The sequence below is a fragment of the Brachyistius frenatus genome, unplaced genomic scaffold (assembly GCF_029030835.1).
Source record: "Brachyistius frenatus isolate BFR_SWC_R1_liver_20210118 unplaced genomic scaffold, ASM2903083v1 Contig_47, whole genome shotgun sequence".
NCBI lineage: Eukaryota > Metazoa > Chordata > Actinopteri > Embiotocidae > Brachyistius > Brachyistius frenatus.
The window spans coordinates 1163966-1183028 of NW_027210646.1; the positions used below are offsets into that span (position 1 = coordinate 1163966).

The following is a 19063-nucleotide window of genomic DNA, read 5'->3' on the forward strand; positions in this document are numbered from 1 at the left end:
CAATTCATATAATTATATTTTCATCCAGTTAAAAAGAAATGTAACTTTTTTTTTTGTATTAAGTTGACAGACAGCTGCAGTGAGTGAGTTTAGGTACAGGTTAACCCTTTATTGCATCATTTGGGGATGCAAGATAAGTTATAGCCTATCAAATACCCAAGATAATAGATCTTTATATATTCCCAATGTTGTATGTTTTATAGTCTATTATACTGCTTTAGCAGCCCTCCTGTTCCGCCCCCCTGTGTGTCAGTGGTCAGAGTATAAATACATCATGTCACCTTTAACCGGTGGCAGCTCCCTCTCAGGGAGTCAGAGGGACCGGCAGCCCACCCTGCGCACCGTGGAACCACAGCAGATGTTTACAGTAAGTTTTGTTCTATGTATTTTTTTTTATTTTTTTTTAATATCTATTATGATATCTTAATGTGTCCCCCACAATCCCACCCTTCCTTTTAAACAAACTGAAAAGGTTTGTTAAACAAATTGTTCTGGGCTTGCAACTGCTCGCTTCAAGGTCAGTATCACAACAGGTGGCGCGGAGGACAAACTGGAGTGCGTGACCGTGTGGCATTTTCCACAGCAGCCATCTCTCCCGGACATTGTGACGAGAAAACGGGGAGAGGTTTTATTGTAGCTTCGCGTTTATGTCATTCAGCGTGGAAATGTGAAACAAAAACAAACTAAATTTGATGATTCTAATTTGACTGTTACAAAGTATAATACAATAAAAGCATAATATAAATTGTTTTACCGTGTTCTGAATTTTTTTTTTTTTTTTTTTTTTAAAGACGACTGCAGAAATTCACCGGAGAGAAGTTTGTTAGGTTAAAAATAGCAGGCAGCTGCACTTTGTTGATATTTTTTACCTCTCAATTGTATTCATCTGCCATCCGCTGCTCTTTCCTCGGCGAGTGTGAAATGTGTAGAAATCAGGAACATGAAATTAAAAGCATTATTCCGCACAGGGAAAACGAGTCCTCCTGGTAGCGTCATCTCATTAGTACACCTGTCCAACTGCTGATTAAAGCAAGCAGCCAATGGCGTGACAGAAACTCAGTGCAGTTATAGGCTTTTTTTTAATTATTATTATTTTTTTTAGAAAGGCTCAAGATCTGCTGCAGTTCAAATCAGCGGGGAAGAAAGGTGATTTGAGTATTTCAGAAACGGGCTGATCTACTAAGAAAAAAACCCATCTAGATTCCTTATTGATGGCAGAAGCCAGAGAAGAATAGCCAGACTTTGTCAACCTGTTAGATGGACATATATAGACGAGCGTCTCTGAAAGCACAAGTCAAACGTCGTATTACTCGTCAGCCAAGAACCAGAAACGGAGGTTATAGTGGGCACAGGTTCACCAAAATTGGACAATGTTAGATTGGAAAAACACTGCCAGTAAGGATGCACAATAGCAGATTTTTTTATTTATTTTTTAAACCAATATTCAATATTTTCCAACCCTCTGGCCGATTGCCAGTGCTAATACAAGAATAGACATAGACTCCCCCACCCCTCCTGCCCCCCTCCTGCCCCAAGTGTCTCCTGTAGTGGAATTAACACATTAAACCAATATGATAGCCAACTGGCAGATGCATAATCGTGCTTTTCAAAGTGAGCCCATTCACTGGGTAAAATAAGAAAACAACTTTAACTTATGTTGTGTGAAATATGAGATAGTTATTTCAAGTCAAGCATTGTATGTTTTGGCCTATTAGCCTATTGTATTGGCAGAATTGTTCATTTCAGGCTGATGCCAATATTTCCCTTCAAAGCTTTTATCGGCTGATACCTGACGTGCCGATATTACTGTGAATCCCAAGTTCCCTGGTCTGATAATAGTTTTTATCACAGTATTAATTATAGTATAGTGTTAACAACTTTGGGCCCCTTAATTGAGCATAAATAATAAGAGTATTGATGCTGACCATGCCCGTCCCTTATGAGCAGTGCACCGATCTTCTAATCCCAGTATAACACGGCATGTCACATAGCTCATATAATCTGGAGCATGACAGTGTACTGAAATAGCCTCCACACATACACCAGATCTCCAGCCTATATAGCACCTTTCGGTTGTGGTGGAAATTGAGATTTATTTTATGAAAGTGCTGCTCACAAAGCATTTGATTTTATGCAATCATGTCAATATGGACCAAGATCTTTAAAGAATGTTTCTGGCACCATTAGTGAATCAATGCCATGAAGAAGTCAGACCTTCCTGAAGGCAAAAGGGGGTCCAACCTGCTACTTTTGCACAGTATACCTAATAAAGTGGCCGGTGAATGTCGATATCAGTATTTGACATAATAGGACGAAGCAACAAAAGAGCACAAATGCTTTATATAAGTGTGGCCAGCAGTCAAAAATATAAACAAATGAAGTTATTTTGCAGATACAGTTTTTGAAAAGGAAATCCTGAATCTATTGAGGTTAAACTCCCCAACAGTGTATAAAGTAGCTGCACCTTGACCAACATGAAAATGTAGTCATTAAAAAAATACAACGTTCTTTAGTTTAAAAATAAAAAATTCTCCCTTTAGAGCATTAAATAGTTGATGTGTTCATGTTGAAGTTGTATAATAATGTTGTAGATGGTCCAGGTTGTACAAGGCTGTACTGCAGAAGTACTTTTTGAATCCTAAATCAAGTGTCATAGAAAGAAAAATTCCTCCAGTGCAGTACCTGCATCACAGGAAGCAAATGTCTTCTGTTTCTTTACACCACTGACAATGTGTAACTGCAGAGAGTGCAGAAGTTCACCCCCGACAGCTTCCTAAATTAACAATGATCGAGTTGTTCAAAAGTCTATTTTAGTTCCATTATTGAAAATAATGGAGGAGATTACTCTCGTACACCAAATTGTAACACACTTATTTTTACTTTTAAGCGTACAGCTGCTTGTTCAGGACTGCACACTGGTTGACAGCAATAATGTCACTTCCTTTCTGCTGTACAGAAGTTGTGCAGATAAAGTGTCGACTGCTCTGATTGTGGTTTGTGTTTAGGTTCTTGCTTCCTCTCTGCATCAGCATGGGGATCAGAGCTGCTCTACCCAAATATGAGATCTATTTCTACAACACGGTGCTGTGTCTGGCCATGTTCTGGGCGGCCAGCTGGGTCTTTGAGGTGTCCAGTTGTGAGTATGATGACACACACACACACACACACACACACACACACACACACACACACACACACACACACACACACACACACACACACACACACACACACACACACACACACACAAAATAATTGTAGAATATCATGCTTTTTAATTAACCTGCTAATACAGAACAAATACACCTTAAACCAATCAGTGCATTAGTTTCCTTGACTGAGGTTCATGTGGGATCCTTAACCTAAGACATGATGTTTATCTTGAGCCGCCTGTAGTGCAGTCATGTACTGACAACACAATGTGCAGTATACATATGGGGACAGTGTTACTGTGTGAAGAGTTCGAGCTATGCAGACTACGCTGAGGAGATCAGGTGTCGGTATTAATACCACAGAGCACAAGAAGAAAATAGGTCCTGTGTTCGACCTGCATTTATTTCACTGGAACAAAAGTTTCACATTTGCATTCAAGGACAAGAAAACATGCAACGTATATTTGAATTTGTTTCCTTCTGTCCGGTTTTCAGCCAATGCCAACAGAAAGACGTTCAAAACCAGTGTGACGCCAGGATGGTACTACTTTGGGAGGAAAATGGTAAGAAAGTGTTTACAGCTCATCAAGACCTTTCTCATTAATGTAAATATTTATCTTATTTTTGATTGTTTTACTCGCTGATCTGCAGGATACGGCTGATTTCGAATGGGTGATGTGGTTTTCCACCTTCAGGGAGCACATCCTGTTTGCTCTCTCTGGCCATGTGCTGTTTGCCAAGATCTGCTCCATGCTGGCTCCACAGGTGCTTCTACTCACTGACTGATTATTGTCACTGAGCTGCTGAAGGAAGAGTAAAGTAGTGATCCATCATCTCCTGCTAGGGTTAACGGCCTTTGTAAAAGACTGAGCCACTTTGAGATGAGGTGGAAGAAACCATCAGGCTGTCTGAGCTGAATTTATCTCCCACTGCATCGTGTCATTGTGAATATTTTGTGACATTTGTAATCCCCTTTATTGCAATTTATTTTTACAACATGACACTGTAGCTTTTTTATATTTTTAGCTGAACAGCAGATGATAAATGGGAGCAGGTGGAGAGACACGAGCTTCATTACTGGAGTGACTTTTAGAGAAAATATTGAATCTTTTCTTTCTTTTCTCTCCCACAGTACAGGTCCTTGGTGTACATGGTGTATGGTCTGCTGGCTGTGTGGACCAGTATGGGCTGGACCTACATCACCCTCATCCTGTCCCACTGCATCCTGCTCTACAGTGTCTCCTTAGTGAAAATCCGCTGGCTTTGCTTTGTCACTGGTCTCTGCACCCTCGCTACATTCAAGTGCGAACCCTTCGTGTCCTGGCAGGTAAACTGCTGGCCTTCTCTTTACAAAAAAAAAAGAAAGAAAGAAATATTCGGCATTGTATCTCTTTCCTGGTTTACTCTTTCTCCTCCATACAGGCGGGTTTTGTGGAGGGCGACTTTGATCTGCGTCACGTTCTCTTCTACGGAGGCTGTGGGTTTACGATCATGCGCTGTATGAGCTTCGCTTTGGAGAACTGTGAAAGGAAGGATGGGAACTACAATATCCTGGAGCTACTCAAGTATAACTTCTACCTCCCTTTCTTCTATTTTGGGCCCATCATGACCTTTGATAAATTTTATGTTCAAGTAAGTTGAACTATATTCTAAGCATTAATCACAGTCATATAACCAGAAGTTCAGGCATTAATGGACATATGACATTTTTATGTTGTGTTTTTGCACCTTAAAAGAAAACAATGTCTCCTTTAGATTTATGGTTAATTTTGACATCCCGTTTTTTTTTTTTTTTTTTTCCCCTGTTTAGCTGAATTATCCAGCTTGTGTAATGCTGTTTTCAGCTTTCCTATCATGTTAATTGATCACTGCTGGTGTCTTTTGAGTTCAAGGTTGGAAATCACTCTTTTGAAAATGACTTGGGGATCCAGCACTGATCTTAAATTGCTGATTTCCTTTGCTTTGATTACTATTCATGTAGAGATGAGATGATTTAGAAAACACGAGAATAAATTGAGTTCCTCTTATGTTCTGTGGTAATGTGAAGGATAGACTCAGCGGTCCATACAGATTGCATCAACGACAAAACCAGTCTGATTTATACTGTATACATACAGAACACAAGACTGCTCTTGTTCTGTTGAGGTTGGAGGTCTCTGGCTGTATTGGTAGTTGGAACAAATGTTTGCTGCCCTCTGCAGGCCAACAAGTCGGACATGACCAGGAGAGAGTGGGAGATGTGGAATATCAACCTGCAGGGCGTGATCCACCTGGGAGTCATCATTGTCGTGGACGTTCTCTTCCACTTTATGTACATCCTCACCATCCCCACTGACATGAAGCTGCTGAAGCACCTCTCTGACTGGGCTCTAGGTTTGTGCCACCTATTTGAATATCTTTTGATGCTGTAACGTGCGCAGGGCCATAAATGAAGTTTGAGTATTAAAATATTAGAAACTAACATTGTCCACATTTTATAACCATGTTTGTTGTTTAGATTTGAGTAAAAATCTAGTTCTGATTTCTTTCCTGTTAAAATCCTCAGAAACTTTTAGCATGCAAAGAAAATTGTCATATTTCCTGCAGACATAGGGTACCATTTTTATGGCAGCTTTACTTTTCGTTATTTGAATGTAAACTGACAGCGGAGCTCACATAATTTCATATTTCCAGTGGGTCTGGCTTACTTTAACCTGGTGTATGACTGGGTAAAAGCGGCAGTCATGTTTGGAGTCATCAACACTGTGTCGAGACTGGATCACCTGGACCCGCCCAAACCGCCAAAATGCATCACTATGCTCTATGTTTTTGCTGAAACGTGAGTTAACACAGCTTAATCCCATCTGGTTCAGATAGTACATGGTATAATTCTGTAATACTTTACCTTTTTTTTTTGTAGCCATTTTGACAGAGGGATCAACGACTGGCTGTGCAAGTGAGTGTTTCAGAAAGATAAATACAGTAAAGTCTTATTAATCATGTCAAATGAAGAGGTTCTGATGAGGCATTATTTACAGGTATGTGTATGATTACCTGGGTGGAAAGCATGACAATGTGGTGGAGGAGCTGATAGCGACACTGTGCACCTTCGGCGTCACCATCCTCTGGTTGGGACCCTGTCAGGTGGTCCTCATCTGGGCTTTCTTTAACTGTTTCGGTCTCAACTTTGAGCTGTGGACCGCCAAGTTCTTCTGCATGGAGCCGTTTTCCTCTTTTGAGGTTTGTTCAAGGAGGTTCCCTTTACATTTCTGTAAGGATAATAATGGAAAGTGTGGATTGTATATCAATAATGTTTAATTTGCAGATAGCTATGTCGGAAGCAATGTCCCGTCGCATAAGAGCCATCTTCAACACTTTCAACTTCTGGTTCATTGTGCTGTACAACGTTCTGGCTTTGAACAGTTTGGACTTTGCCAAGTTGGTCACTAAACGTCTGCTTCTTAAAGGTGATTTAAAAAAAAAAAAAAAAAAAATTCATTTTGAAGAAGGTCAGCTTCTTCCAACTGTTTTAACAATAAATTACCTTCGCAGGCTTCCCCATCACCACCATCATCGTCATGTTCGTGACCTACTGCCTGGTTCAAGTGATCAAGGAGCGAGAGAGGAGACAGGCCCTTATAGATGACCCTGATCCACTCCCTCCTCCACCCCTTCCAAATGCTGCCATGAGCCCAACCCCCCCTCTGGCTGCACCCCCTGCTGCTCAGTCAGTCGCAGATCCCAGCAAGGAAAAAGCAGAATAGATATTTGGTGTTAAAATTATGAAGGATAGGTTAGGTTAGGTAGTTACTTTATTAATCCCCGAGGGGAAATTTTTTCGCTACAGCAGCATACAGCATACAACAGCACAGTAGTGAGTGCTGTCCAAATGCTAACAGTATTATCGGCAGTTTAGATTTTTTTTTTAACATTTTGAATGGATGTAGAAAACCATGATTACTGTAAATAAAGTTTACCATCATTTAACAGTATTTATACCAAAGGAGAATTTATACTATTGAGAAAATGTCACTGATATTTAATGTAACATAGAATGTACACCTGTATGCTATCCAGGAGCCAATTTAATTACTAACACAAAAAACAACAATGTAGGGACTGTGATTTTACTGAAACCTGTCTCTATAATGCAAAAAAATTAAACTGCAAAGATTTGATTGAAGCATTACACTTTGTGTTTTTATGGAGTTTTTGACCTTTCTGAGGGAGCTGTTTGAATATGAATGAGGGGCTTTTTACACTAGTTAATGGGGAGTCTTATCATTAAGGCCACGAGGTATTTCCGTTGCGTTGCATCATTAGTTTGCTGCTGAATTCCTGTTTGATGCTTCCGCTCTGGAAACAATTTCAACACTGTCCAGTGGAAGAGCTGACGTCACACCTGTGAATCCCCTCCTGGATCTGAATAAAAGGCATTTAGGGACTTTAAAGAAGAGAGATTACATCTTCTTTTTTTTTGTGATATGTATTTGTGTGACTAGCGTACATCAATAAAGGAAATTGGAGACATTTTTCAAAGTGTTTTGGTGGAGCTAGAATTCTCTCCAGCCTTTACTAGGCTTGGCTTGACAACATCACAAGACCACGTCTCGCTGAGTTTCGTCATGTGTTTGTTGCGTGAAACTGATCAACAACAGTTAGATTAGTTTAGCACAAAGACCAAAACATGTTGAACAAATGGCAGGCTACATTGCAAACAGAGAGTGTGGACACGGAAAGGTTTTGGCACTCAAGCCGGTCTTTCTGCAGCTTCACCGATATGTCCTGCGAAACACAGAAGGCTAACTGCATGTTCAGTCAAAATTGGGAAATTTTTTTAATATTTAAGTAATTCAGTTTCACTATCACACAAATGACTCTGGCGCCTCAATTCAAAGATGACAAAAATCTAACAACATCTAGTCCTACATGAAAGTTACTGCCCAGTTTAGAAGATTAGCTTTAGGCTAACTGCTATCTGAGCATCTGACACCCCAAAGATTTTCTCAAACCAGCTTAATGTCCTTACAATTGTGAAACTGCCCCTTTAAGTCAGACCTTGAGTGAGAAAAGTTTGGCTGTTGTTCTAAGTTCTAACAATACAATTTGAATTTTCTAAATAATACCTCTTTCAGTTAAATACCTCTTAACGCCAGGCAATTCTTGCCACTCTGACAAAATAATCTGAATTTAATGAGTACACAATAGCATGTACGATATTTTCAATAAATGCGGATATTTCCGTTTGTCATTTCACAGGGTATGTGTTCAATATGAGAAACCATTAATACAAAATGACAAACGCATAGCTAACATGATTGCCACAGAGGCCTCCATGACTCATGATGGCTATATTTCCCATGAAGCGATGTGTCAGCTGTCCGAGAGTGGGTGGATTTTCCTGGGGAGTGGGTAGGGACGGGGGTTGGAGGTGAGAAAAGAGGGACAGCAGCGCGGATATTGCATTTCATGGTCTAGAATAAAGCCCATAGCTCCACACTGAGCACCCCGTCTATAAATAACCTTCCAGTTGGAGCTTCGTTGAAGAGTTAGGACAGCTGTGGAAGTGGGCCGTCTCAGGATTCAGCTGGTGTGCAGACTGACTGGGCTTCGAAATCTTCTTTCCAGGCTGGAAACTAGAACTACTCTGCATTAAAGACAATCCGCTTTTGTTTGATTTGCAGCCCCTGAAAGGCTCTTCAAACCTCCCCCTGCCAGGAACGATGGCTCTGCCGATAAACCCCATGGACGAGCCCAGGATGTACCAGCAGACTCTGCTCCAGGACGGCTTGTACGACCTGCTGGAGAGTGACAAGCTGGTTGACTGCGTGCTGAAGATCAAAGACAAGGAGTTCCCCTGCCACCGGCTGGTCCTATGTGCCTGCAGCTCATACTTCCGTACCATCTTTCTGTCTGACCTGGAGGAGAGCAAGAAGAGGGAAATTGTCCTGGAGGATGTGGAGCCTGGTGTCATGGGGCTGATCCTGAAGTACCTGTACACCTCCAAAATCAATGTGACAGAGCAGAATGTCCAGGACATCTTCGCCGTGGCAAATGTGTACCAGATCCCTTCAATTTTCACTGTATGTGTGTCTTTCTTACAAAAGCGACTAAGCCTCAGCAACTGTCTGGCAATCTTCAGGCTCGGCTTGATGCTGGATTGTCCCAGGTTGGCTGTCTCCGCCCGAAACTACGCCTGCGAGCGCTTTCAGCTCATCTCCAGAGACGAGGACTTCCTCCAGCTGCTCCCCAGCGAGCTGGCAGCCATTTTAACAAATGACAATCTGAATGTGGAGACAGAGGAGGCCGTGTTTGACGCATTGATGAGCTGGGTTTCCCGGGACACAGAGAGCAGAGAGAAAGAGCTTCCGGGTTTGCTGGATTGCGTTCGTTTGCGTCTCGTCACCGAGGATTACCTGAAAGACAAAGTGGAGAAACACAAACTGATCTCATCCAATCCTGAGTTGCAGCAGAAACTCCAGCTGGTTAGGGATGCTCACGCTGGGAAAATGCCAGAGGTTAAAAAAAGCAAAAGCAAGAAGGAGGATGGTGGAGCAGAGAAAGATGGAGAGAGTGAAGACAGGAGGAGGAGGAGGAGGAGGAAGGCCTTCTCCCAAGCATCCTGAATGATAACCTGCGATTTGGGATGTTCGCAAAGAACTTGATACTGATGGTGAATGAAACAGGTGCTGTGGCCTATGACCCATCAGGGAACGACTGCTTTTTGGCATCACTCTCCAGGCAGATTCCCAAGAACCACACCAGCCTGGTCACCAAGGAGAACCAGATCTTTGTGGCAGGAGGATTATTCTTTGATGAACAGAACAAGGACGATCCATTGTGCTCCTACTTCCTGCAGGTAGGAGAGGTGCCAGGCAAAGTTTTCAGTAAAGAGAAACTCGCAGTACCAAAAACAAGATCCCAGTTCAGCCCCTTTACGAGTACATTTATGAGAAAATCTGTATAAAACTATCCTTAAAACACCTCGAATATTTCCATTTGATGGGATGGTGCAGCCATACGTCTTGAGTTTGAACATTTCACTTAATGCAAACCTCACAGCTTCATGAGCTGATACAGTTTGGAAAAATATTATTTTACACTTAAATCTACTTTAGGTCAAATAAAAGGGATGTTAAAGGGATTTAACCTGAGTATATGTTGGGTTTGCACGTTTCGTATACACTGCAGAACATACAATATACTCAACATAACTCTAAACATAAGGTTTGACTCCCGTGACCTCAGTATGACCCGGTCAGTGCCGACTGGCTCGGGATGCCTCCCCTACCGTCTCCCCGCTTCTTGTTTGGACTGGCCGAGGCCGAGAACTCCATCTTTGTGCTGGGAGGGCGGGAGCTGAAGGAGCAGGAGCAGATACTGGCCTCAGTTTTGGTCTACGACAGACAGTGAGTACAGGGTTTAGTTCATGATTCAAAACTCAGAAAAGAGGATGATCATTTTACTGAAATGATTAAATGAATCACTCAATGTGGCATTCAGATTAATTTACTGTTTTCCTGTGGTTTATCATTCACAGATCATTCAAATGGGGGGAGTCGGAACCAATTCCTTATGCAGTCTATGGGCATGCAACGTTATCCCACAATGATGTTGTGTATGTGATTGGAGGAAAGGGAGACAACAAGTGAGTATAAGCTGCAAGCTAAATTTTAATATCCATATGTGGCAAGTGTGAAGATAAAGGACTTTATCCTTTAATCCAGCAACACATGGAGCAGGATTATTTCTCTTAATAAGAGTCATATAATGACACCACTACCACTAGGGAATGAGAAACCACCGCGATTATTCTTTTTGCGAACAGGAGCTGTCTAAAGAAGATGTGTGTGTACAACGCCAAGAGATTTGAATGGAAGGAGCTCGCTCCCATGAAGACTGCACGATCTTTATTTGGAGCCACGGTTCACAAGGACAAAATATATGTGGCAGCAGGAGTGACCGACAATGGCCTGACCGACTCTGTGGAGGTGTACGACATCGCTACCAACAAGTGAGTTCTCAGTGAATAGAGCACCAAAGACAAATTTAGGTACATTATCCTCTATTTTGTTCATAGCAGTAGTATTTTTGGACGTTCAAGTGAAGGAAAACTACACGCAAGTACCTTTATCTCTGCATATAATTGTTACAGATGGTCAGGAAATGTGGAAAAGCAGGGAAATTGTTGTTAAGTTGTAGATTTCCTGTTGGCCACTGTAACACAACCGAACATTGAAGGTTCATTTTAAAGCTGCTGTGATCACTTGCGTAAATGTATTACAGTTTACTAAACTGAATCTCTTGTGTGCGTTTTCATGTTTCAGGTGGTCCGACTGTGAGCCGTTTCTTCAGGAGCGTAGCTCTTTGAATCTCGTGTCTTTGGCTGGTTCGCTCTACGCTGTCGGAGGTTTTTCCATGATGCCTTTAGAGGACAGCGAAGAGATCGTTCCCAAAGAGATGAACGACATCTGGAGGTGGATCAAAATAACACACATAATTCATCCATTTATTTCATTCATTCAGCTCTTTGTGTTGAACATTACAAAGACAATTTATCAGGTGACTTTAATCAAATATTTCCACTTTATCCTGCTAAAATTATAGCCAAAGAAAATCACCTGTTAAATTGTCTTTGCAAGGTTCATCAGATTTCAAACTGGAGTCTGATCTGGAGACTAATCAGAAAATCATTCCTGCAGAAATCCCATTTAGTATTTGTATAGTAGTTTTTTTTTTTGTGTGTTTTTAAAAAAATGTTACTTACTCAGTGAATCTCCCACTATACCTTTCATGACAAATGTCCGTTAACCTCCTCAGGTTCAGTGAGGCGGAGAGGAAGTGGATTGGGATCCTCAGAGAGATCCAGTATGCCTCAGGGGCCACAATTTTGGGGGTCCGACTCAACACCCTGCGTCTCACCAAGATGTAAAACCACCTCCAGTCCGTTTGTCAACAGAAATCTGTTCAGGTTGATTCCAGTCTACACTTGTTTTACCTGAATCCAGGGACAGATTTGGGGGCATACACATCAAGATTCAGCTTTGTGTGTTTAATATTCTGTTTATTTTTATTTCAAACATCACTGGAGCTGTTCCAATTATGTCTATGGCTTAATATCATAGACAGTTTTCTTTTTTGATGAATAATGTTTTTATATATGCACGTGTTTCTCCAATTTTAATCAGATTTTTAAGCGCCAAACAATCAGCAGTCCACTGACAATTTTTGCACTGTATCAAATAAATAAAAGTATTTAACACCAATTAAAAGCTGCTTTGACTATCATAGAAAATGTGTGCTTTACCCAACAGATGGCAGCAAAGTCATGATGTACTGCAGGTACCTTTTGACAGCTCACTAGAACATGAAACTTGATAAAAGAGTTTAGAAAATAAACAAAAACACAGCACACATCTCCATTTGCAATAATATATCTATACTGTTTAATATTGAAATGATTTCATTACGCTCTGCTGTGTTACAGACAGTAAACACTAGTCAATAATACAATAATAGACAGAAAATACAGTCTAATGTTATTAGCACCTCTAGACACTACTGTCCTTGTACTGTTTTTAGTATTTCTATATAGCTGAACGTGACAACTACTGCCTACACATGGGCTTTGTACACCAGAGTTAACTAAGACATAGTGTTGACATTATAAAGTAGAGAATCAGCAAATAACAGTACACATTATGATTTCTTTAACACAGCTGCAGTATGAGTAACTATGGGAAATGCACTGTAGGGTATCCGGATAATACATCTTTGAATCGACTGTGGCGTTAGTGCCTGTGGTTATCATCACATGTATCTCTGCCCAAAAGAGGGGAAAATTCACCATTAGACAAATGTATTAAAAGAGCCAACTGAACTTTCATGTGCAAAAAAAAAAAAAAAAAAAAAAAAAAAATCAACAACAGTTGTTAAGTTGCTATGGAGCCCATAAACTGACAAAATGTTATTAAAAAATTCAGTTTATTTGGATTGTAAAAAAATATGAAACTCTATTCTACTTTTAATGTTGGTAAAAGAAGCTTTTTTTTTATTCATTTCCATCAGCTAATTTGTAATTCACTTATTTTACCCTTGTTAAGCATTTTCTAGTTTTCTTCACCAGCTTCACCAATTTAAATCGACAATGAGGGACGTCAATAAATAAACAAATGGACGTCCGTTACATTCAGCCCGAGCCAAACGAGTTCACACGATGAACTGATCACCACCATAGGAAGCTCTCTGTATTTCACAGTACGTGTAGTTTTGGGGAGACATTCCTGCACTGGTCGGACGAATGCATACTCACTGTGATTGTGACACTCAAAATAATGTAGCCACCATTTTACAGCTGCAACAGTAGAGTCTGTGACGTAAGCGCATGTTGACATTATTTTTGTAATTACTCTTAGTGGCAGAAGGGGGAGACAAAAACTACGCACTGCGGCTTTAACCAGACACACTGCAAGTTGCACTAGCCTCGTCAGCTGGCTATGTAGCTATAACTTATGGTTATAAAACGACACCAGGCAGTACACGTGTCCTTTTTTTGTTAGCCACTAAAATACCTTAGCTTTGTGCTTTTTCCACCAACTGATTGGAAGTTAAATAGCATAAAGCTTCAAGTTTCCGTCTACTAGGGCTGCAATTATATTATAGTCTGTTGATTATTTTTAATAAACAGGCCAAATTATTCCTTTATTTAGACCTTGTAAAAATGGCACAAAATGCCATTTCCAGTACACAAGGTGATATCTCCGAATGTCCTTTTTGTCTGACCAACAGTACAAAACCCAAAGACATTTAGTATATCAAAGAAAACTAAGGAATCCAAAAATATGCATATTTGAGAGGCTGGAACTAGTGAATTCTGGCCTTTAAAAAAAAAAAAAGGGACTAAAAACAACATCTAACTGGCTCGCCAGTGCAGCTCTACATTACACACGCCACATTACATCATGATGTATTCAGTTTTGCCAGTTTTGGGGCTCCATACGTTTGCCCAAAATATGGGCAGATAAAAAAACAAAAAAAAAAAAAACACACAACTCTTCATTTAAAAACAACAAAACATCAACACGTCTTTCAATTCTTACAAACAATACTTTCTCTCCAATATCCTCAAGGAATTTCAGTAATATTATTTAAAAATAAGACAACAATATTCCCGATGCTTTTCTTGAAGGTGAAGGCCACAGAATCAAATTCTTTTGGATACACACTTCTAGCAGCTAAATCCAAAACTACACATCCCAGGAGAGACCCAACCTGGCAATCCCATGAGCACTCTCTGCTCTGAACCAGGGGTGGTTCTCAAAAGCTTCATTATGTGGCAAACATTTGCCTTGGGTGCAACACAGAATGCACAGTCACTCTGGTGTCTATGCACAAACTTAATCACTGACAAGCCCTCATTTAAGGACAAGGGCAGGTCCACCTTTCCTAATCTAATACAAGCCATTGGCCGCTAGGCTTATTAAAAGGAGAATTCGGCTAATTAAACGACATACAGTCAACCTGCCTAGAATACAGGACTTCTGTGCACTGTGCAAAATTTCCCTTCTCAGTTACTAGAATCTCACCTTTACTGCCATTTAACTGTAAAACACTGAATTAAAAATAATGTATTTTTGTCCTTTTCCAGTTGTGATAGATGTCAGGGATAATAAATGTCTGTCTCAGATATACTTCCTCTGCATACGTGTTGCTTTGATGATGTCACAGATAGGTTTTGTTTCTGCAGCTGGATTTAGGGAAGACTAGTTCACTAAATAATCCAAGACAAAGGATTAACATACAAACTCTGCTTTCCAGGGTGGATTTAGACGTCCATTCTCTGATGTCCTGCCCTATACATGTAATATAATGTGTAAAGTGGGATAAAACTAATCATTGTCTTTTTAAATTACATTTTAGTATCTATCTACTGTTCACAAATGTATTAGATAGATTTTGGCCTTTAATAAATACTCTAATCATCTGCTCAGTGTTATTTACTTCCAATATAAAGGACATGATGCTCTTTGTTTGATTTATATTAATACTACACTGATTTGGAAGCCCTTTTTCTGAGCAGATTTCTTGATCTAATTCAAAGCAGGTACATATAGCCGGAATTAAATTAGCATCTTCTGAACAAACACTTTTGATTTGCCTTTTGTCTAAATACTGTTTCAGAGGACTGAACACATACCAAGGACACATTTTCTTCAAAAACTACATTTTGATAATTTCCTATAATCGTTTGCTCAGGAAGTATTTTCAAAAATAACACACACGTGATCAGCAGATTTGATTTGAATAACTGCTACAGTATCAGCCTTCAAACTCTACCAGCTGGATTGAAGTATAAAGTGCTCTCATGATTAATTATCTTTTTCATTACTCGATTTGGCAACTGACAACTTCCTTTAACTTCCTTGAATTATAACAGTCACATATTAGGCCCCTTCAACTGGAGCACACCAGTAACAACCAAAACTAATTTCTCTTGATTACGGAAGTGATCGGAGGACAAGCGGCTGCACTGAACACACCCTCAGGGAGGAGTCACAGATACTTATAAAGAGTGGGACCTACTGAAGCGCCGAGGGGAAGTTTCTGAGTGACACATAAGTCACAGCTGAGTTATCATCAGCGTGCAAGGATGCGACATCAAGTTATTCTGGGAAACAAAACACAGGTCAAGCTTCGTACTGATACCTGTGCAACTCACTAACCACACATTTGGAGCAAATAATACACAGAAATTTACAGTAATTTGTAAATGTTGTTAATCATGTGTTAAAATCTGCGTGGTACATTTAAAAGCAAAATGGTTGCCTTTGGGTTAAAATGCTTCTGTAAATGAGGAAACGTCTGGACATGATTTTGCCATTGGTATGGTTTTCTGCTACCCATTTTCACCTTGTATCTGCATAAATGGCCCCATGGTGGGCTTGTGTGGCAAACAAATTCAAAGTGCATAAATCAGTAGTATTAACTACTATTCCTCCTCCTTTACCATCAGCTACTATCACTATCCATACCACGAAAAAACATTCAAAATCCCTCCATGTATAAGGCAAATACGCAAACTATAACCACAGTATCTCAGTATTGTTTTTCTTGTTCCCAAAGTTCTACGTGCTTCTCCAATGATAATTATAGACACAAGCTACGAATGATAATCTACTTTGCGGGAAGTTTTTCTCTTTTTTTTTAGTGTAGGATTGCTAACAGAGTGCAGTTTACCGAGTTGCCACCAGAGAGCAACAGTCCTTAAAAATCGGTCGAATGACCACATTAATTCTTAGCAGGTATAATTGTTTTTAACTTGTGCAATACTTGTTGTCATAGTTACATAGTGCTATATATACTCTGCATGTCTATGGACATGTGTATAGTGTCTGTATTTTGTTTTGCACATTTAGCTTGGAGAAACATAATTGCTGTACGTTCTGCTCCTCGCCGTATGGTCTTGAATGATAATAAAGTTCACGTTGACTTTGAAAACGTCGGCAATTACGCCCTCAAACTGCTCAAAATTCGAGCTCATTTCCGACCCTGGAGCTCACTGTCTAGTAAGGCTAAATTGGATGTAATCACAGCCAGAATATAATTCAATGACAACACACTTCTACAGCTGTAGACTTCTCATTTAAAGGGCAGTTTCAAACTGAACCTTGTAAAAAAGCAGCAAATCAAAATACAAAACATGTGTTTTACACATGAAGAAGAAAAAAAAGTACCATTATTAAATAACGTCTGATGTGGCCCCAAGCAGTTTAACCATGGCAGTTTAAGAAATACATGTATCTGGGGTGAGCTTAGACGTAAGACTACACAAAAGGTGCTTAAATTTGTCTCTTAAATAAAACAATTATAACAGCTTATTACATTTACAAAAGCATATCTACAAATTCCAACTTTCGGTAGTACCAGCCAAGACACATGTGGGGGCACATTCAACTGACTCTCCAAATGTAAACATGAGGAATTAATCACAAGGAAGAAACACGTCTTACCAATATTTACAGGTTAATGCTTCACTACAAATAGGCTATCAATAGATAAGGTGAGCGGCAGCGTATCGATAGTGCACAGAGACTTTTTATCGAATACAAAACTAATTGAAATGTCAGAGACAGATGCATTTTTGCTTTCAAGCCATGAGTTGAAGGAGAAGATGAATACCGCTTTCATTTGTTTATAATGAAGCTATGCCTAGTTATCTTAGAATAAAGACTGTAATTGGCAGTAAAGGGCTCGCTAAGCTCTACCCATAGACTGCATACAAGAGTGGACGTAGCTTCCAGGTCTGAAAAGTGTGGAAACAGTCAAGCACATAACCTCCTGTGATACTAGAAGTTGTTATTTTTACACCATTTTTTTTTTTTTTTGCAGATTTGTGATGAGTTGATTAAGGAGCTTTAGAGATGTAGGTTGGTGGACTGTTTTTGCCGAGCTGTTTCCAGTCTTTTTGCAGCTCTCACATAGCTTCATATTTGACAAGCAGATCTTTGAGTGGTATCGATTTTCTCATCTGACTCTCAGCAAGAAGGCAAATAAACACATTTCCACAAATGTCAAACTATTTATTTAAGAGATTTTTTACTGGAGGGGGTTTGATTAAGATATTTTCAGATCTATTTTGGTAAATGTATGACATATAAATGTCTAAAGTGAACAAAAAGGATTTTTCAGGGGTATCAACACTAAATTACACTGCACGTCCCCGACTTTAATTAGCTTGAATTAGTTTGACCAAAAAAAAAAAAAAAAAATCCTTATCTTTTTATAGTGATGTAATAGTGAGGAGCCCCTTTAGTGACAAGCTCTGTTGTGCCAAAAGTAATCACTGTCAGTTCTCTAAGAGATTTACTTGTTTGAATATAATCTTGCGTTTATCATTTTACAATATGGGCCACATTCTATCGAGATAAAACGTGTTCTCTTAATTCTGCACGTTTTTGTGAACATTTCTATCCCTAAGCTTTTCATATTCTGCAAACTAATTACACAGATCGGGTTTAGTTGGGAAGTAAGCTGTAAGTAACATTAACAATAACATTAGATTTTAACCCACAAATATACTGTAGGTCTGAGTACATTAGGTTTTACCAACAAGTCACAGAAAAGTGCCATATCATCTCGAAGCCAGATCTGCAGGAGAGGAGCACGCTTGCTTAATGTAAGCAAAAACATGAGTCAACAAATTCCTCCGTCTCCTGACCCGGGGGAGCTCAAGCACTGATTAGCTGAACGTAGATCTGAGGATTCTCACCTCCAGTCTCTGCCTCGCATCTCACACGCACACCATCACAAACACCACACACTGCATTGCACGGCCGACTCTCCACGCTTCACAACTTCTCTTATGTCCTTAGAAACCGACGTAACGTGCCACAAATTATACACAATCACAATTATAAAAATGAAGACAGTTAGGAGTACATTTTAAATATCACTGGAGTTAAATGTAAGGTGCAGGATCGATTATAAATGCTGTATAACATTACCTATCTATAGCAGGTGAGCTAACAGGATTTGGTTATTGGCAATGCCATATACATGTATATGCTCAAAGACAAATCAGCATTTGGTTATTGCTGGGTCAGACCAGAACCGCTCGCTACATCTTGGCAGAGAACGAAAAATAAATCTTTTTTTTTTTTTTTCTCATCGTAGAGTGGTTCTCACTTGACTGATGGCCCACCGTTTAAAAGAAGATTCAGGAAACTGTTCCTCCCGTTTTGTAAAAGACGCTACAATCAACACATTGTGCAAGGCTCTGGAGAGATGTGTGTGGTGTCGGGAAATCTCAAATGAAACCTGGGACAGAGCTGTGAAATTCATGAGTGATGATGACACGTCCTACTGGACTCTGAGGTTAGCTATTGTATTCAACAGAGTAAAAAATAACTATTTCTTATTGTGGTAGGTGTGTG

At 39.9% G+C, this 19063-nt stretch overlaps 2 protein-coding genes across 2 annotated transcripts; both read left to right on the plus strand.

Moving 5' to 3' along the window:
* Positions 1-299: 299 nt before the first annotated feature.
* On the plus strand, positions 300-7309 carry hhatlb (hedgehog acyltransferase like, b). The gene is made up of 12 exons (XM_069703543.1): positions 300-367; positions 3006-3136; positions 3648-3715; positions 3804-3917; positions 4285-4479; positions 4575-4784; positions 5354-5525; positions 5826-5970; positions 6052-6087; positions 6170-6371; positions 6457-6598; positions 6684-7309. Exons 2-12 carry the CDS (start codon positions 3031-3033, stop codon positions 6893-6895), a joined length of 1602 nt encoding a protein of 533 aa, XP_069559644.1. The 5' UTR covers positions 300-367; positions 3006-3030; the 3' UTR covers positions 6896-7309.
* Positions 7310-8679: 1370 nt separating this feature from the next.
* Positions 8680-19052, plus strand: klhl40b (kelch-like family member 40b). Its single transcript, XM_069703540.1, is given in 8 exon segments — positions 8680-9707; positions 9710-9990; positions 10380-10540; positions 10672-10779; positions 10960-11145; positions 11459-11608; positions 11952-12102; positions 18804-19052. Coding segments are annotated over 7 exon segments (1851 nt in total). The 5' UTR covers positions 8680-8854; the 3' UTR covers positions 12064-12102; positions 18804-19052.
* Positions 19053-19063: the final 11 nt, after the last annotated feature.

Coding starts and splice junctions, on each gene's coding strand:
- hhatlb (XM_069703543.1), top strand. CDS start 3,031: ATGGGGATCAGAGCTGCTCTACCCAAATATGAGATCTATTTCTACAAC. Junction 6,088..6,169: donor ATCAACGACTGGCTGTGCAA/GTGAGTGTTTCA, acceptor CATTATTTACAG/GTATGTGTATGATTACCTGG. Junction 6,599..6,683: donor TAAACGTCTGCTTCTTAAAG/GTGATTTAAAAA, acceptor TTACCTTCGCAG/GCTTCCCCATCACCACCATC.